Below are 18,754 nucleotides of genomic sequence, written 5' to 3' on the forward strand. Positions count from 1 at the left end.
CCACAGCAGATGAGATGGGCAGCTTTGATCACCAGACTGCTACGGACTGATTCCAGATACTGTCGTTTCCCTTCGCGCTGCCTGGGACCAATCAGAAGCCGGGGTGTTGATTGGGAGTCCCAATATGTAACTGCTCATGTTACGGTGGACCCTTCCACTCACACCGCCATCGTGGCACGTCCATACGATGGGCTTACTTACCTTACCCACGAAGCCAGGATCTCACCACTTCGTCTGTGTCGCTCTGATCGAATACAACCACTGTCCGGCATCGTAAGATTATGACCAAGTATGTGGTCACAACTAGTGTCTTGTCGTCAGCCTCTCCTTCTTTGGAGGTTGATATCTGTTTAAAAGCCACGACTAGTAGATTTCAGAATGTGAAGATGACCTAAACCTCTATCTCTTGGACTCGGAAGTCGAGTGCCTACTTCTCCGCGGAATCAGCTGAACATTCGAGACCTAGCTGACGACTCCTGTATCAACTGTTCCCTCATCTTCGCCTAGCTCTCCTCCTTCGGGCTCTACCTGCGGCTTACCCCAGACAAGCGATGTCGTATCATCGTCTATATTCTGGTCGATTTCGTTAGCGCGTATGGTATTACATGTAAAGTTGACCCAGCATGGCTGCTATGGCCAGGTCCAATAGGGGTCAGTTAGACAGCCAGGACAAGATGCCAGAGATGAGAAGCTATACTCGTGGGCTCCCAGTTGAATAAACACAGGCCAGTGGCTATCGAGGCAACCATTGTTACGATGCCTGTCGCATCACTTCTGCATATATGTTTGATACTAATCCGGAGATCTTGTGCCCCGCAAGCGGCCTGCACATGACAACATCGCTGACATCTCGAGATGACACTGGTTGCCAAAACCAAAGGGTAAGAAGCAGGCAGGTTGCAAGAAAAGAGTGACGAAACCGACGAACTCCTGAAGCAAAGACTGAGCCGCCCGACAAGACAACTCAACAAGGTTATCATGTCTGCACTACAAACCCGACCGGCCTACATGACAAAAATGAGCCAACGTATCCGGCAGCGATCACGATCCTTCGCCACGGTTGCATCTACCGATCGGACCGAAGCGGGGGCTGCAAGGATAGTATGCAGGCCGCCATCCACCCCTGTCTGAATGTGTGCTGTGAACAATGGTCACATTCCCCGATCTTCTCGGGGAGATAAAGGATCCTTGTGGAGAGCACCGTTGCTGTGCCGCAAGCTAATTAACCGGCATAGTGGGCCGGCTCTCATGCGGGCAGGAGAATTGAGTAAAGGGTTTCCACCTCGGACTCCGCATCTGCAGCGGCGGGCAGCCCGAGTGGCGGGTTCGAGAGGGGAGATTCGGGGGAGCTCGCAATAAAGACCGCATGCATGCCTCTGGTTGCAATACTCCGACGAACGGAGAACAAAAAGTCTACGGGAAACATCTTCAGAATCTTTGTGACCACCTCCTTCCCAACATGTCGCTCCCAGCCACTTTCCAGAACAAGGTCATCGCCATCACCGGGGCTAGCCGCGGGATCGGCCTGGCAGTGGCCAAGTACGTTCTCGCCCGAGGGGCCACGGTCTCCATGTGCGCCACGTCGAGCGAGAACCTGGCCAAGGCCCTCGAGGAGATCCACCAAGAGCTCCCGGACGCCAAAGACCGGGTAATGACCTGCGTCGTGGATATCAGCAAGCTGGAAACGGTCAAGGCTTGGGTCGAGCAGACGGTGGCGAAATTCGGCCCGCTGGATGGGTGCTGCAATAACGCCGGTCAGTGAAGTTTCCCCTCAAAAGCATCTGTGCTAACTCGTGGTGCACAACAGGCAAGGAGCAGCGCAAGCTCTACCCCATGACGGATCTGGACGAGACTACTTCCACGAAATAATCAACGTCAACGTCTGTGGCCTGTTCCACTGCCTCAAGGAGGAGATGAAAGTCGTCAAGGACGGGGGCAGCATCGTCAACCTAGGCAGCGTCGCCAGCAACTACGCCAGCGCCGGCACGTCGGCCTACGCCGCCGCCAAGCATGCCGTGCTCGGCCTGACCAAAGCGGCCGCCTTCGAGGGTGCGCCTCGGGGCATTCGGGTGAATGCCATGTGCCCGTAAGTCTGTCCGATTGCTCAAAGGAAGAAAAACTGCTTATCATGTTCTCTACCCGCGCAGCGGCACCGTCAACACCACGATGATAACCCAGGCCTATGAGACGGCCAAGGGCGACTTCTACCTAACCCCGGAGAAGACGCCGACTTTGATGCAGCGCCTGGCAGAGCCCGAAGAGATTGCGGCGTTCATTGCGTTCCTGCTGGGCGACGACTCCAAGTTCATCACCAAGGCGACGTACTACATCGACGGAGGTTGGCTGGAGGGCAACTTCACCTCGTAGACGAGGCAAGGCGTTGGCGAGCTGGGGTTGCGTTCGATTTTGCTGCCAAAAGGGTTCAATGAAGCAAACTGGCCAGGTCAAGGCTGCATCCGGAGGGTCTGCGACACGGACTCGGCACCGACTTGCGGCAAGCCCGGCCCGGCGTGGAGACAGGACGAACTGAGGTTCAAGGGCCGAGCTGAGCCGGATGTGCTCAGGGTTAAACCCGAGACTTGAGTATGATAGCGAATGTTTCCGACTGGAATATTGCAAAGAAGAATCAATAGAAACAACCACGCTATATCCATGTTCACTTTAATACAAAAATAGACTCTACCTACCTAGTGGTACACAAGTCCTTCATCTAATTACTTTCCCCCTTGGCTCTGCTGGCAGCTCGAATACACGCCTTTGCGATGCATCATGGCCATGAAGTTCTGCACAGTATAACGATCCAGAATGGGATTGCTTTGTTGAGAAGTGCAAAGGGGTCTTAGGGGGTAAAGGTGGCGGTGATCGAGGAGCAGTTGCATCACGGTCCCCATATCGATAATCCTTGCCAGATGAGATTCCTTGGTCACTGATGCCATAATAGGAGGAGACCCAATAACCAGTCCTCCGCAGAATATCACATTCCTAAGACCCGCCTGGACAGCGGCCTGTGTATCCTCGACAAGGCGTGCCGTTGTATCTTCCCCAGTATTAGTACCATTTACGTTGATGACAATGTTTACAGGGGTGTTGAAGATGGTTTTCTGGATAGTTACTGAAGTCTTCGACTGCGGCAATGGAGTGTAGTCCGACAGCAACAACGCGAGCCCAGATTCGTCAATTGATGTGTTGCCTGGCCTTTCCGTTCCCAGTGACTGTGCCTTGTCACCCGTGTAAACCGCAATCAATGGCTCCTGGGTTGGTTTCTTCGATTGTATGGATGGAAAAGGGGCAGCAAAGTTACCGGAAGCACCGGTGCCACTTGTCAACTGCTCATACGAGGGCGGATGGACAGCAGTTGAGCTCGGCATCGAATGTGATGATGTCGTCGTTATCGATGCGGTGTGAATGCTCGTACTCGAAGTAGCGCTGATGCCGACTTGACAAACTGAGACAGATAGATTAGCTTTGAGTGCTTGACCTCTCTTGCTACCGAACGCATACCCTCCGATGGAACCGATAATCCCCCTAACAGCTCGATCAAGAGGCCCATGTCTTGAGGGGTTCGGTTATGCTCAATGCGTCCAAAGCTGGGATCACTTTGTTTGGCATCCGAGGCACTGCTGCTTCCCAGTTGCCGCAGGTAGGCCAACTCCGAGGAGACGGCATTGTGGTGGTGATTGATCAGCGGCAGATGCTTGCGAAAGCTCTCCTTGTCCGAGTACGTCCACCAGAACCGCTTGGCGAAGTTGGTCTTGCCGCTGTGCATCTCGGGCCGGCTCTTCTCCACGAGGGCGGCCACGTCCTGCAGGCTGCGAAGCGCGGACTCGATGACGTGATTGACATGGGCCAGGTCGCTGGGACGATGACGGGTGAGAAGGTCGATGTGCTCGTTGCGCTTCACGATCAGCTTCTGCACGTTCGTGTGACAAACTCGGACGAGCTCGAGACAGGACCGGATGTCGTCCGGGACCTTGTCAAACTCGAGGACCAGCGAGAGGAGTCGCGATGGCTTCATTGGAAATGCTGCGGCATCGGTACGTGCTAGCTCCATGGTGTCCCCAGCTTGCGTAAGTTGGAGACACGATTGCGGAGTCTCCATTTTCAGGCTTGTAATTGCTTCAATAAACAGATGACGGAACCTCGTCTTGACCATGTAACGGAGCAACAGGTCGGATAGTTGGTTCTTGTCCTGGAGAGCGTAGCTTTCCTACCTGACCAGAATCCGAGAGCCTCGTTTACATACCACAAATAGAAAGCGGGGGGTCACGTATGGAGTGTAAGAAAAGCGAGACTTGGATTGATTACTTTTTGTCACCCTCTGTTCAGTGGCTGGCTCGGCGAAACTGAAGTTCATGGGGGCTCACCTGCATTACCAGGCGCATGCTGACCCCCAGAAACGTGACACAAGAGCACTAACGTCACATTCGAGGCGTAAAAAGGTCAGGCTGTAGGATCCTCTTCATGCATGGCACGTGTCCAGCCTGGTCGTCTACGCCGGTATGGGTGCTGCAGTCGAGTGAAAGAAGACATCGAATTAGGGGGGTAATATCAGAACGAAAAGCAACGACCAACCACAAGCGCTCAGATCTTGGCGACGACGGGAGCCTCGACCAATCGTGGGACGCCACGCCTCTCGCCCCCTTGGCCGCCCAGCTTCTGTAATCCTGGATGTAACACCAAGGACTCGTGCTGACCTCGGCCCTGACTTGGGTGTGTGTACAGGAATTGCCACTCGCAAGGCTGTGAAAGTAGGATGTAGCCGAACTTGGCGCACTCGAAGGCCACGGCCTGCAGGTGGCTTCTTTGTTTTGCCCGAGACAGTCCATCGACATTGACAAATGGACCGAGGAAGTCCAGCAGCACAGATGTCAACACCTCCACCTGAGGCTTGACCGCCTCTTCTTTCGGGACAAGTGGTAGACGATGGCTTCGGTGCGGCTGCATAAGGTAGACTGTCAGAGTGCGCCACCGATACAAGGCTGTTCCAAAGACTATCCGGGTAATGGTTAGCTCAGGTCTATAGAAATAAAGGAGAGCAAGAGGAAAATATATCATATACGTACCATCGGAGTTCCCACCACCGCGCTCGACAGCAGGGACAGATCTGACAAAACCAGCGACGTGCTGAGGCAGTATCGACATGGGGCTACGCGAACTGAAGTCGATGCTCTTCACCAAGACCTGCGCGATGATATGTTGAAGGGCGGCAGCACGGGTGCGCGGGTCCAGCGCCAGCGACACAATAGCATCGGGCTGCAAGGTGTCGTTGGGCACAAGTCCGAGCTTTTCTGTGGCATGTTGGAGAGTGACCGCATCCACATCAACGGGCTGGTGGTGATAGAAGTTGGCGAGGTGCTGCTGGAGCAGTTTGAATATGTTTTGGTATTCCTCCGCCAGCTGCCTGTCCGGTGTCGCATCGAGTAAGAACGGGTCGATGTGCGAAAATGCATCGAAGGGGCCGTGGCCCTTGGGATCAACCCTCTGATTGTGTGTCTCTTTAGGTCGTGGATGAGCGCCGGCAGGCTGGCGTTTACGCTTCCTGAGCCTGAAGACGAGTAGCGATATGGCAATTCCAAGGAGCAAGCCGCCTACCAAGGCGCCGACGGCAGCTCCAGCGAGAGTGCCGAACGTGATGGAAGACGAACCAGGTGGAGTTGGGGCTCCAGTGGAAGAGGCAGAGGCAGCAGGGGAAGCGGCAGTAGGAGTAATGGAAGCGGCAGAAATTGGAGAAGTAGAAGTAAGAGGAGCCATAGGAGGAGTAGCAGTAGAGCCAATTACAACGCCATCAGCGCCTGGAGCATTAGATGAAGCCATGTCGCTGGAGTCTGTGAGGTATAAACCGAAGGTCCAGATCCGCGATGAATATGGTAGTTCAGGTTATGTCCAAGATCTCATCTCATTATAAGCAAGCGACAGCACTCGATATCTGGGAAAGTGATGGTAACCACGACCTGGTGTGCACCACAGACACCAGGCTGGACCATTGCCAGGGTATCACAAAGGTGGCGCAAGTGAGAACACCATGTAATATGAGGCAGGGTGGTAGGAGCCAAATTACTACCTACCTTAAGCGCTTGCCTCACCGAGTTCAGCTTTTAAAAGCCTTTTGGTCTCTAAAAATAGCATAGAGTGGCCAGGCTCTACTGTGGGCTGGTTCTGCACCCCCACGAGGCTTGCAGCTCAAAAAGACATTTATTTTATTTCATTGAATGCAAGTCCCATCTTATAGCCTGACGCAGGCCGTGTGTCCAGGAGCCCCTCGCCTGCTGACACCGGTCAGTGTTAGAGAACTTTTGGAGCTCAGAGTCAGTGAACCAAGTACTGCTCAGGAGAGCCACCAGCGGAATCACAATGAGCAACCCAGATATCATAGTGTCCATTGACTTGGGCACGACATTTACCGGTGAGCGCTGCGTTTCGTCGTTTCTGAATGCATTCTCCTCAGAGATCATGTAACCACTGACCGAGTAATTGTTGAAGGCGTCGCATGGACAACCCCGCGAAGACCTATCGACGTTCTTCACAACTGGCCGGGTACCGGAGATGGAAGTGAAAAGAAGGTGCCCACCATCCTTCTGTATCCCCACGGCCATACCACGCCGTCGTCCTGGGGCTACAGCTGCCTGTATAACGAGAGCTGCGACTAGACACGGCGTGAATTCTTCAAGATTTTCCTGGACCAGGATACCCTCGAGGCCACCCGGCGGCAGGGACTCTCGGCCGTGCCCGAAACGACGGCCGAAGCGCGAAAGTATGTGACGGACTTTCTCCGCCACGTCTACGAGACGGACCTTGCGTTGATGCAGGTCACGAGCGTCGACGCCGAGTTCCCGCAAATGCGGCAGATCGCCGAGGTCCAGGGTACGGGCATCGGCGCGACGCAGGTCGACCGCCTGTTCGCCCGGCTCGTGGCGCAGCGGCTCTCGGCGTTTCCCGACGTGCTGACGCAGGTGCCTCAGAACCTGCCCGCACGCATGGCTCGCAGCCCCTACTTCCGGATGATGAAGTATACGTTTGGCGAGCGGGCCTTTATGGAGCTGCCGCGCCACTACGTCCAGATGGAAGGTGTGTCTTGCGACTTCAGCCACGCGGAGGCGGGCATTGACCAAGGTCGGATGATGTTCACCATGTAAGATCTTCTGGTTGTCATCCAAAACAAGGATACTGATCCAAAATGCTTACCGGTATCCTTACAGTGGAGAGTTCGAGGCCCTTTTTGGCCCAGCTGTTCAAGGCATTGTGAGCCGCGTGACGGAACAGCTGAATTGGCTCCAAAGGCGGGGGAGAACAGAAGAAGTGGTAAAGTGCCCCTGAATCCAAGCCCATACTTCTGAACCTAGTGCCTAACTCCATCAATCAGAAGTACTTCGTCCTTTCAGGGGGCCTCGGCAGCAATAAGTACGTGCAAACCAAACTGCGACAGCACTTCGAAAACTCCGGGCATCCGAATGCCGGCCGCGTCGCGATCCTGTGCGCGCAGGAACCCCAGCTCGTGGTGGTGCGGGGCCTGCTCGAGGACCGGAAGCAGCGGATGGAGTCCGGCAGCAACAACCAATCCGTACTCGCCAGCCGGATCGCCCGCGCGAGCTACGGCGTGGTCGTCAAGCAGGTCTGCTCGGCGGTGCAGCACTTCGACGCCGACGTCCAGGAGGACCGGTTCGACAAGAAGACCAAGTTCGCCCTCAACCAGATCCAGTGGCTCATCAAGAAGGGCGACACAGTGACGCCGGGAGACCCGCTCGTCAAAACGCTGCACATCCGATTGGCGGCGGACGACACGACCCGGGCCTGGGATACCAAGTTCGTGGTATCTCACAATGAACCATCCTTCTTACCAGCGAGCTTGAAACATGGTGAGATGCCTTGAACCCTTGCACGTCTCGAATCGCTGGCTAATAGCAATTCGTTTCCCGCAGCCGGTGCCGTTCGACTTTGCGAAGTGAAGAGCAACTTGACAGGGGTGGAGCAGCACCAGCTGACCATGAAACACAAGCGCGGCACCTGCTTCAAGGCCGGGTACAAGTTCTACATCTGCGAGTTTGAGATCCGCGTCATCGTGGCCCCGGCCGATCTCCGGTTCGAGCTCTGGTTCGGAGGCACCAGGTTCTCGAGTGACCACGAACCCATCACGGTTACTTGGGACGAGGTAGGGGCCAGGGCGAAAGGGGTTTAGGGGATTGAGAGCATGATAGAGGTTTACCGCATTCACGCACGTCCGTGGGTAGTCGTGGGTCTACAGCCAACCAGGGTATCGCAGCTGGTGTAACAAGAAGGATATGGTGTAGGAACCGAGAAGTAAACACAGAATCAATGGCTGTCCTCATCGAAGAGCCCACAGATCAAATTAACTGCATGTCCGCATGTCGCCTACTTCGTTCTGTGTGGTGTACAAGTGCTCTTTGAATATTCATTTGCCTTAGACGACGAATCCATAATAGCAGATCTGCCTGGGGAAAAGGGGAGAGGGGGTGACCGAAAACGGTAAAGAATGACTTGACTTGAACCAGCGTCTCGGCGAGAAGTGTCTCGCCAGATCTACTCTGACTCACCCACAGTCTGGCGTACTGCACCACGTGCCCTGTTATTGATAGTGGCTCGCTTGATTGGATCATATACTTCCTGCGAGTATAGAAGATGGAGCATGTCTAATATTAGAGGAAAAAGGGGTAAATAATCAAAAAGTGTTAGACACGGAAGGATTCGAACCTCCGCCCCCAATGGAACCTTTCACGCTGGGTAATGCAACCATTACACTGCATGCCCGTATTTACTTATTTGATATAGGAAAATTGCTTTGTTTAGATCTATGGTATGACATCTCTGCTTGATAAGGTTCCTGAGACCCACGGGTCCTGTTGGCAGACGCAACAGCACTATCTCAAAAGACTGCAATCCGTTGGGGACAGAGGAGGTTAGCTAATGTGCCATGCGCAGGTTCTATGAATCACACTCCATCATAAATACATGTTTTCCCACTTTCCATAGTGCCAAGTGCCCGTGGAATGTAGCAAAACTGCCGGATGAAGTGGTTGAACTATAGCAGGGACAGAAAAGGTGCCTTCGGTTGGCCAGTCCCAATGCACGACCCCCTGATAGTCCAATGAGTACGGATCGGCATCAATTAGTGGTCCTATGCGAAGAAAGGACGATGTTATACTCGGCAATCTGTGTGCTGTTGTGAGAACCAGCACTCACTAGGGTCTGGGCTATGATGAGATCTTGGTATAGGGGCTGCACAAGAGTCTCAACATGATCCAAGCTTACAATCTGTACGGGGTCAAGTGGTCTTTTACTCTCCTCAAGCCCAAGGGAAGAAGTGATGAAGACATCGTGTCGGCATCGGGCTATGTAAAAGACGTGGGGTTGTAGTGGAAAGAAAGGCTTCGGATTGTATGCCAAGGTCTATCATACTTGCACAGCTCCGGTTATGGTCCCGGAAGATTGATGTTCAACTGGAAGGCACACCGTAGAATGCTTTTGGAGCTTAACAGCTAACGCCAGGCTCCATTCCAATTGAATAGACTGGGATTGTCTGATCACCGGAGCTCCGTTGCTGCTGTTCAAGTTTTGTAGTAGAAGTCGAAGAACTCTTTCACTACTGGTGCGCCTACACTGGATCAGAACTGCCGTATCTAGCTTCAGCGTACAAGCCCACTAGAGCGCCAGTATTGAAATTATTTGATCGAGTGAAGTCAGATAATTTGATGCCAACTTGCCAGAGTGGCTGGGCACGGAAAGGCAAATGTGGAAGATGACGGGTGGTCGTCCAACGTCCCGACAAGCTGGGCGCCACGCCAACACGGCCCGCTTCCGCTTTAGGTGCTACAGCACACCTGTGGACCCTCCACCAACAACAATAGCGCATTTGGCCAATTCTGGAAGCATCAGGGCAGTGCCAGAGAACACGCGTCGTCATATTGGAACACCACAACAACTTGCACTCGTGTATAAAACCATTTACGACAATCCATCTTGCTAGACACTGCAACGTAGCACGCATCTTCTCAATTATCAGTTTCCTGCCCCTTTACCAAATGAGCGCTACACTGCAAGCCTTCGTCGCGCCCTGGAGATACCACCTCGACCACAATGGCGACTCCAAGTTCCGGGACACCAGGAAAACACAGTTCCCCGACCACGGCGCAGATGCCGACACACTGATCACCGCTTCCCACGTACATTCCTTCCATCTCGGTACGGGCGCATCCATCTACACCCAGTCCATCTTGCCTGCCCTCCTCCAGGCCCGCCGAGAGATCATCCTGGTGAGCTGCTTCTGGGCCCAGTCCGACACGCTGGCGGCGCTGAGCGACGCCATTGCCCAGCTCGCCCAAGAGAGGGAACGCCTCATCAGTAGCCAGTCGGGTGCCGCCATCGAGCCCCTCCGGATTCGCATCTGCTTCTCTTCGCGGTCCTTGCTGCAGAAGCTGTTCCACCCAAACTCTCGCGATGGCTTCGTCTACCCGCCGCACACCTGGCCCTCGCAATTGGGTTTGCCTGCTGCCGAGGCGCTCCGAGCCGGCGCCATTGACCTCCAAGTGAAGACGCTGTTTTTCCTCCCCTTCAGCGTCATGCACCCCAAGTTTGTGGTGATCGACCGCCAGCGCGCCTGGCTCCCCAGTTGCAATGTGAGCTGGGAGCCATGGCTTGAAGGCTGCGTCGAAATATCCGGCGGTGCCGTCTCGAGCTTGATGCGGTTCTACCAGAACGTTTGGGAAAACAGCCTTCCCGATTTACGGGACGACGGAAACGCCAGCCCATCATCGCCTGAACTTGCCCCCTCGTCCTGGCTGACGGCGATCCAGAGCCCCGCCAGTCGCTTTGCGCCTCTGTCCCTGGAGTCCGTCCCAACCGTCTTGCTGCCATCATCTCATCATCAGAACCCGTGCTTTCGGCCGTTTCCTTGGATGGACGACCCCAAGCCGCCATTGACGCCATTGAATGCCGCCGTGAGCTGCTTGCTCGAGATGGCCCAGCATTCCATCTATCTTCAGACGCCCAATTTGACTTCGGCTTCGGTGATGGATGGCATCTTGCAGGCATTGGGCCGAGGGATTCATGTCACCATCGTCACCGGCAAAAATATGATGTTTCTAGAACAGATCGTCACGGCCGGCACTACTACCAGTCGCTGTCTCAAGTCTCTGATTCGTCGCTACCACAACCTCGACGCTTCTGCTTCGACTTTGACGCCATCTCCAGGCGATGATACGTTGACAGCAAACCCCGACATGGACTTGGAAGCGGGCAGACCCCGACTGGGCCGTCTTCAAATCGCGTACTTTCGGCCAGACAATGATAACCGAGCGGGGGGCGTTTCGGAAGAGCCTGTGCAATCTCATCTGAAGTTGACCATTGTCGACGAGGAGTACACGGTGCTGGGGTCGGGCAACATGGACCGCGCCAGCTGGTTCACGAGTCAAGAGCTCGGCATCCTTTTCCGCTCTGTCCAGTTTGCGAACGTTGTCGGCAGCAACGTCCATGACGTGCTGAAGACGCGGACAGCCACGCTCTACGAATCTGGCCGTGCTCGCGATGATTGAACTCCCGCGCACAGCAAGCAGCTCAATTTAGTCTCTTCTTTCTTGGCTTGCCAGAGAGAGCCAATGAAAGAGGCGCGATGGCTCCAGGGCAGTTCGCTGAGGCGACCCAATGATCACGATCGTTCCTTCCGCGCCAAGAATGCCGATAAATGCGCAGCGATTGCATAGCCAAGTGAGTGGTCAGACAAGCTCTCTCGCCGAGCTTTTATCATGTTGTCAGCGATTCTAGCAATCGACGCCCGATAACCTGGGGTTCTTTTGCATTCAGATTTCATGGCAACTTGAGCATTACCACTAAATTGAGCTATATAAGTAAGAAGCGACCTTTTCTGCCACACCACACCCAAGGCATACTTCCCCAAACAGCGGCTGCGCTCAAAAAGCCTCGTCGGCTGCCGTGCGCTACCACCGACCGGGTAGCTGATAAGGACTGCGCCGACTAGCGCTGTGAACAACCCCCCCCCCATTGGTCACCCCACAGATTCCCGGTGAGCTAAAAGTCAAGAAGCCACCATCAACAACTCTATGTAGGTAGATTTTCCACTTTCGCGAACTGCACCCTCTCGGCTTTACAAGATGCCATCCAGATGTCCATGCGGGGCTGGAGGCATTCCCAGTTGCTGCTGAACGTTATTCGCCCAGGCTCGCTCAGCTGCCCCGACTCGGCATGCCACTAGGAAACTCGCAAGTGCTTATCCATGCATGTCTCATGAGTTGAGCCCAAGTGTTCAGTTCGATCGTCCGAGCCCCGCGCAGTCGAGCGAGCCAGGGTCCCCGGCCCCCATATTAGTTAGAATCAGCTTGGCGATGCACCACTCAGGATTGTCATATGCAAGTCTGCCAATTGGAAGGACTTCTGGCCTGGGAGCTGCTATCTGACCTCCTCGCCTTGCACAGCATGGATTAGACAGACCTACACGACGCTGCCATTTGCTTTCTTAAAAACTCGGCCGTGTCCTCAGCAGCGGGAGCATGTTCTCTTGCACTACCCATTTTTCCTCGTTCTCGTTCTTGGCGGCTTCTCGTCTCGCTGAGCTCCATTTTGTCCGATTTTCATAAGACGTTTCCAGGCGCATACGTCTTAAGTGCGCAAAGCTGTTTCGTCGAGGTCCCGCGAATAAACTTCCCACCACCGCCAGCCAGCCTGATCTAGAATTGGGATTGGCCGCGCGCCTCTTTTCGCCATGAGTTCATCCGGCACTGACTACGCTAAGAAGTCGCCGTCGCCTCAACAGTATGCGACGGACCGCGGCAATGGTTCAGATGCAGAAAAGAACGAGTTCGGCACGCCGCCGGCTCGGATCCCGTCGGCATCTGTGGGTGCAGCATTAGACCAGACGCACCGCAAACTGAAATCCCGCCACATCCAGCTGATCGGTATCGGCGGCACCATTGGCACCGCGCTCTACGTCCAGATCGGCAGGGGCCTGCTCCAGGGCGGGCCGGCGAGTCTGTTTCTGGCTTTCACGTTTTGGTGTTCCGTCATCCTCGCCGTCACTCTGTGCATGGCGGAGATGGTCACGTACCTGCCCATCTCGTCGCCGTTTATCCGCTTCGCTGGCCGCTGGGTCGATGAAGCTTTCGGCTTCGCGGCTGGATGGAGTATGCATTGCCGTCCCCGCTGCTTTTCCATATCCAATGTGCTGACTGCTGCCAACTGGCCACAGACTTCTTCGTATTTGAAGCCGCCCTGGTGCCCTTCGAGATTACTGCGTGCAACGTCATCATACATTTCTGGAGCGAGGCGGTCCCGACGGCGGCCATCATCACGATTGTCATCATGCTGTACGCGCTGATCAACGTGCTCGCCGTCAAGTGGTACGGCGAGAGCGAGTTCTGGGCCGCGCTCGGCAAGGTCTTGCTTATCATCGGCCTCATCGTCTTCACCTTCATCGTGATGCTTGGAGGCAACCCCCAGGCACGATCGTTTTGGGTTCCGTTATGTACGTACAGAGTTGTCGCTTGACTTTACCCCTTTGTCTTCTTTCCGTGGTGTGACTGTTATGTTAGGATCTCAGTGACTATCCTTGAGCCTTATGGGCGTTGCTCAATTAAGATGCATCGTCTCCTCGTATTCAAGTCAGATATCAATATGCTAATCACTTCTGCACAGTGGAACAACCCAGGCTCGTTCAACACGTTCTACCAGACGGGCGACCTCGGCCGCTTCATGGGATTCCTGCAGTGCCTGATCCAGGCCTCCTTCACAATCGCGGGGCCCGACTACGTCTCCATGGCGGCGGGCGAGGCCGAGAACCCGCGCTTCGTGATGCCGCGCGCCTACAACGCCGTCTTCTACCGGCTGACGACCTTCTTCATGCTCGGCTCCCTGTGCGTCGGCATCCTGGTCCCCTACGACGACGCCACCATGGCCGACGCCTTCGAGAAGGATAAGCCCGGCGCCGCCGCCTCGCCGTACGTCATCGCCATGAGCCGCCTGGGCATCCCCGTGCTGCCCACATCGTCAACGCCATGGTGCTCACGGCCGCCTTCTCGGCGGGCAACAGCTATGTGTACTGCGCGTCGCGTTCGCTGTTCGGCCTCGCGCTTGAGGGGGAAAGCGCCGCGGTTCCTGACCGTCTGCCTGCGCAACGGTGTGCCCATCTACAGCGTCGGCGTCGTCCTGCTGATCTCGCTGCTGTCGTTCCTGCAGGTGTCCGAGGGGTCCGCGACGGTGCTCAGCTGGTTCGTGTCCTTGGTGACGGCGTCCCAGCTCATCAACTTTAGCGTCATGTGCGTCACCTATATTTGTTTTCATCGCGCTCTCCGCGCCCAGGCTATCGACCGGAGCTCGCTGCCGTACCGCGGGTTTGGGCAGCCGTACGCGGCGTACTACGCGCTCGTGGCTACGTTCGTCATGGCGTGGATGGGCGGGTACACGGTGTTTTTGCCGGGGAAGTGGGATGTGCCTAGCTTCTTGTTCTCGTGAGTTGTTCTGTCCTTTTCTTGCCACTTCTTCTCATGTATAGCATTCACGGATATGCTAACGTTTGCTTGCTCAAGGTACATGATGCTGTTCATCTGTCCGGTCCTCTACATCGGGTGGAAGCTGATCCACAAGACCAAGTTCGTGAACCCGCACGAGGCGGATCTCTTGCAAGACCTCGCGGGCATCGAAGAATACACGAAGAACTTCGTGGTGGTCCCTGCAAAGTGAGTAACACCATGCTTCTTCAATTAGCAACGTGACAATGAACTGACCTCTTTCCAGGAGTCGCTTCGAGAGAACACTAGATGTGCTGTTTGGTTAGCAGGCGTGTGGGTGGGTGTCAATGTTCTGCAGTCGTCACAGATAGGAAATATGCAAGGTTCATAATACTCCAGTCTCTGTACTCCGGTCTCAATTTTAGCCAGGGTACGTATCGTTACATCAAGCAATTGTTTGTCTCGTCAAAATTAAGCCTCACGCCTTGTCCATTCCGTTCCAAAATCCTACTCCATCCATTGGGTATCAATGAAAACCGTGGTGTCGCTTCCAACACTTCAAATCAATCAGACATTGTTGTACAGTTGTGATACTACCGTGAGCATCAACTCATATGGCACTCCTGCGCTCCATCATAAGGTGCGAACTCAATCACTAGTCTGCCACAGGAGTCAGTCGTCGGCCCATTCCGAGTCGCTGTCCTCGCTGTCGTCATCGGACTCGAGCCACTCGAACTCGTCACTCTCATCATCCATCTCGTCCGAGTCGGAAGAATGCTGTCGCAGTGATTTGCCGATCTGGACTTTCGCTGAATTGCTTCCGTCCTGCCTCGCTAGTCGTACTTGTAGCTTCTTCACTTGCATTGGTGACTTGTTCTTGACGAGGCTGGATCTCCGTCGGCTGGAGCGTGTTTCCTTGGTCTTAGGGCCCTGCTTAGCGGTGCCCTTGATCTCCGCCTTGACCTCGCCCTTGACCTCGCCCTCTGCCTTTGCCTTCTTTCTCCTGTCTCTACTCTTGCCTGGCTTGTGAGGACGGCGACCCTCTGCCTTGCCACCCCAACTGTCGGCAATCTCGTTGACCTTGGAGAGGGTTTCGTCACGGGCCTTGCCCTTGTTATGCGTCTTGGCACGCAGCATGTTATCGTACTCCGTGTGCACGTGCCGGATGTGGGCGCGAACAGCCAGCTTAGCCTTCGTCTTGATGTCCAACTTGCCGGTGCGCCCGACGCGGCCGCTGCCCTTCAGCATGGCGCGCCTAACGACCAGCGGGACGTCGGCGGCGGGCGTCTGCGGGAACTGGCTCAGGATGGCGTCGCGGAACTGCTTCTCGAGCGCCGCGTCCCGCCTCTGCACGGTGCTGGCCCGGTCGGCGCGCGAGGCCCGCTCATCCTGCAGGACGCGGGCGTGCACGGCGGCGGGGACGCGGATGCCGACGCTCTTCCGCTGGTGGTTGACGACGGCGTACACGGTCTGCTTGGCGGCCTGGGTCTGGCGGCGGCAGTTGCCGGTGATGTAGACGTCGCCCTTGGGGACGAAGATGTAGCCTTTGGGGAGGGGCGACGAGACCTTGACGACGGGCTCAACGTTGGGGTTGTAGGAGGGCATGTTGGTGTCAGAGAATGTGGTGTGATGTATGCCAGCCTTTCATATAATCAGTTCCAAAGTATTGTTGCGGGATGCTGCTTGTTCCGGTGTAGTGGAGAACTGGCTCTGCCCTACAGCGACAGATGGCTTTCCGAGATGTTGATGCAATCTATTTTTGGCCACAGTAACCAATCAAAGAACGAGGGTAGCTGTGATAGTCTTCTCACTAGGCTTTATTATAAAAGGAAAGGTCCAATCCGACAAAGGCATTTGTTGTGGTGTATCAATCGTAGACGTTGTCTGCACCTAGAGAAACACGAAAGACATTGTTGGACAGGCTGGTGGAAGGTGGTGGCACAAATAAAGCTGCAGTTGGATGTCGAATGACTGAAAACAAGAGAATGGAACAGAAGCTTGGAAGAAAGAGAATTATTCGTGTCCCCAGCTGAGGGACTGTATTACAACAACCTTCAAGTCATGTTGCGAGTGTTGTTCTTGTTTCTTGGATGAGGTCAGATTCAAGTTGCTGAAGGTGTCCCTTTGCTCAAGCTGCAGTGAATACTTAAGCAAACCCCTTAAGGCAGCAACAGTGGGGTTTCAGCCACAAAGGCTAGCAGCCACTGCACTGTCGGCGCGCTCACCCACTAAGTTCCGGGCCCCTTTCAGTGGACATTGCTGGATGCTCTTCTCTTCAGCGATCCATCATCACATTCATCCACATGCATCAATGGACAGCTGAAAGTATTGCTTCGTGAGAATTAAACATATATTCTAATGAGATCTAGTATCCCTTTTCCATAACCCCTTTCTCTATGTGAATACCTAAGCCGATCCCAGTGCATGCCATTTTTCGTTTCTTGTTTCTTTTCTTCTTCGTTTCGTCATTCCCCAAACACCAGTAACTCCAGATTGAAATGCATGTGACAAATGAAACCTTACATCCCCAAACTGCTCATGACCTTTTGTATGTAGTGTGCATCAACCGGCTCACACAACCCCTCCCGTGTCGTTTCCTCCTCAAAATCACCGCCCAACAGCTTCCTCGTCTCGCTGTCGTCCAGCGAGAATATCCTGTGTCCCATGTCCACATACTCCGCCGCCACCGCGGCGTACAGAGCCCCCTGCTTCTCGATACGCTTGTGCCACTCCTTGGCCGGCACCTTGTTGGCCTCCTTGTTCATCCCGTGCAGCGCGTTGATGAGCCCTCCGACCGGCAGCGGGCTGCGGTTCCTGATGTGGAAGACGCCGCTGCCGCTGGTCTGCTTGCTCACAATCTGGTGGATGGTGCGGGCGATGTACGTCGGCGGCACCACGTCCATGTCCAGCCCGTCGTCGCCACCCAAATCAGGGACTGAGCCCGTCTTGACGATGTCCCGCATCAGCCCTGCGAAGAAGTTGGACTCCTCGGTCGCGTCGGCGTCGGCGGCCGACAGGGCCGAGGCTCGGTAGATCAGCGTCCGCAGCCCGCGGTTGGCGGCGCTCGTCATCATCATCTCGGCCGCCCAGCGCGTCTTGAAGTAGGCCAGGTCCGAGCCGACGGGGTAGAAGAAGTCGGGCGCCCGCTCCGTCTTGACGGTGGTGCTTTTCTTGCCGTCGAGGCGGTGCGTGGTGCGCCAGTCCTGCAGGTGGGACACGCTCCAGGTGCTGAGGTAGTGGATGGTCGTGTCAGACCCAGCAGCGGCGGCAAGTCGGATGATCTCCTTCGTGGCTCGCAGGTTGACTTGCTCTAGCTCCTTGTGCGACTTGAGGAGCGAGACGCGGCTGCCGAAGTGGAAGATGGACTTCACGGAGTCTCGGAGACGCGTGGACTCTTCGGTGGAAAGTCCCAGCTCGGGCATCGCAAGGGCGCCCGGGAGGAGCTGTACCCGTTCTGCGAGAGCCTTGCTGTCGCCCAGACCATGCTGCTCGATGTCGGCGATGAGTGCCTCCTTGGTCAAGGGCACCTCGGTACCCATGGCCATGACGACGGCGCTCGGGTCCTGGTTGAGGATCTCGATCAGCATGTAGAGCCCGACGATGCTGTCGGCTCCCGTCAAGAGGATCTTGGTGCCGTGGTTGGCTCGCTTCGTAGGGTAGAACTCGGGGGTGTCGGGCAGCTTGGCCTCGATCTGCCAGTCGATTGGGGAAGCGCCGGCGTTGTCCCACTGGAGCGGCTCGAAGCCTCGCTCCTTGATCACGATGGCGGCCACCCCGGCAGGCGTAGGAGTCAGGAAGAAGTCCTTGGGCTGGATGCGCAGGCCTGAGGTGCTTCGGACCTTGGCGAGCACCCGCAGCGCCAGCACGCTATGGCCGCCGAGCTCGAAGAAACTCTGCGACGGCTCGATGGGCATCTTAGGGTTGAGCTTGAGGACGTCGCGGAAGACCTGCGTGACGGAGGCCAGGATCTGCAGGCGTTCGTCCTGGGGGTCCTCGGCCGGCAGGTCGGTGCACTGCGCGGCCATGAGGGGGAACACGGGGTCGAGCTTCATCTTGCGTAACTCGATGCGGTCGTGCTTGCCGCTGGTCAGCGACGGCAGCTGCGTCGCCAGGTGGTACGCGTTGGGCAGCATGTAGGGGTTGAGGTGCTCCGCGGCCTCGACGTGCAACTGCTTGACCAGGTCCTGCTTGGCCTTGTTGTCGACGATGTCGTGGCTGGTGACGACGAAGGCCACCAGCTGGCGGTCGTCCATGGAGTCCGATGCTGCTGCGGCGTTGTCGGGCGT

The 18,754-nt window shown here is 55.6% G+C and overlaps 8 protein-coding genes across 8 annotated transcripts; 4 read left to right on the forward strand and 4 right to left on the reverse strand.

Moving 5' to 3' along the window:
* Positions 1–1,459: 1,459 nt before the first annotated feature.
* On the forward strand, positions 1,460–2,367 carry PG994_009520 (2-5-dichloro-2-5-cyclohexadiene-1-4-diol dehydrogenase; the record flags this gene model as incomplete). Its single annotated transcript, XM_066860929.1, has 3 exons — positions 1,460–1,754; positions 1,819–2,086; positions 2,148–2,367. The coding sequence occupies 3 exons, from the start codon at positions 1,460–1,462 to the stop codon at positions 2,365–2,367; spliced, it is 783 nt and encodes a 260-aa protein (XP_066713099.1).
* Positions 2,368–2,714: 347 nt separating this feature from the next.
* Positions 2,715–4,099, reverse strand: PG994_009521 (uncharacterized protein; the record flags this gene model as incomplete). The annotated part of the gene is made up of 2 exons (XM_066860930.1): positions 2,715–3,445; positions 3,502–4,099. The coding sequence occupies 2 exons, from the start codon at positions 4,097–4,099 to the stop codon at positions 2,715–2,717; spliced, it is 1,329 nt and encodes a 442-aa protein (XP_066713100.1).
* Positions 4,100–4,581: 482 nt separating this feature from the next.
* On the reverse strand, positions 4,582–5,814 carry PG994_009522 (uncharacterized protein; the record flags this gene model as incomplete). Its single annotated transcript, XM_066860931.1, has 2 exons — positions 4,582–4,991; positions 5,064–5,814. 2 exons carry the CDS (start codon positions 5,812–5,814, stop codon positions 4,582–4,584), a joined length of 1,161 nt encoding a protein of 386 aa, XP_066713101.1.
* Positions 5,815–6,351: 537 nt separating this feature from the next.
* On the forward strand, positions 6,352–8,173 carry PG994_009523 (uncharacterized protein; the record flags this gene model as incomplete). The annotated part of the gene is made up of 5 exons (XM_066860932.1): positions 6,352–6,414; positions 6,669–7,129; positions 7,197–7,299; positions 7,481–7,853; positions 7,917–8,173. The coding sequence occupies 5 exons, from the start codon at positions 6,352–6,354 to the stop codon at positions 8,171–8,173; spliced, it is 1,257 nt and encodes a 418-aa protein (XP_066713102.1).
* A 1,861-nt stretch (positions 8,174–10,034) lies between these two features.
* Positions 10,035–11,543, forward strand: PG994_009524 (uncharacterized protein; the record flags this gene model as incomplete). Its single annotated transcript, XM_066860933.1, has 1 exon — positions 10,035–11,543. One exon carries the CDS (start codon positions 10,035–10,037, stop codon positions 11,541–11,543), a length of 1,509 nt encoding a protein of 502 aa, XP_066713103.1.
* Positions 11,544–12,727: 1,184 nt separating this feature from the next.
* On the forward strand, positions 12,728–14,700 carry PG994_009525 (uncharacterized protein; the record flags this gene model as incomplete). The annotated part of the gene is made up of 4 exons (XM_066860934.1): positions 12,728–13,145; positions 13,211–13,476; positions 13,657–14,468; positions 14,547–14,700. 4 exons carry the CDS (start codon positions 12,728–12,730, stop codon positions 14,698–14,700), a joined length of 1,650 nt encoding a protein of 549 aa, XP_066713104.1.
* A 440-nt stretch (positions 14,701–15,140) lies between these two features.
* PG994_009526 (uncharacterized protein) lies at positions 15,141–16,073 on the reverse strand (the record flags this gene model as incomplete). The annotated part of the gene is made up of 1 exon (XM_066860935.1): positions 15,141–16,073. The coding sequence occupies one exon, from the start codon at positions 16,071–16,073 to the stop codon at positions 15,141–15,143; it is 933 nt and encodes a 310-aa protein (XP_066713105.1).
* A 914-nt stretch (positions 16,074–16,987) lies between these two features.
* On the reverse strand, positions 16,988–18,721 carry PG994_009527 (lovastatin nonaketide synthase; the record flags this gene model as incomplete). Its single annotated transcript, XM_066860936.1, has 1 exon — positions 16,988–18,721. One exon carries the CDS (start codon positions 18,719–18,721, stop codon positions 16,988–16,990), a length of 1,734 nt encoding a protein of 577 aa, XP_066713106.1.
* Between the last annotated feature and the right edge of the window lie 33 nt (positions 18,722–18,754).

This window comes from Apiospora phragmitis, assembly GCF_038363925.1.
Source record: "Apiospora phragmitis strain CBS 135458 chromosome Unknown utg000009l:1.0-1189150.0:1.0-1190623.0, whole genome shotgun sequence".
NCBI classification, from domain to species: domain Eukaryota; kingdom Fungi; phylum Ascomycota; class Sordariomycetes; order Amphisphaeriales; family Apiosporaceae; genus Apiospora; species Apiospora phragmitis.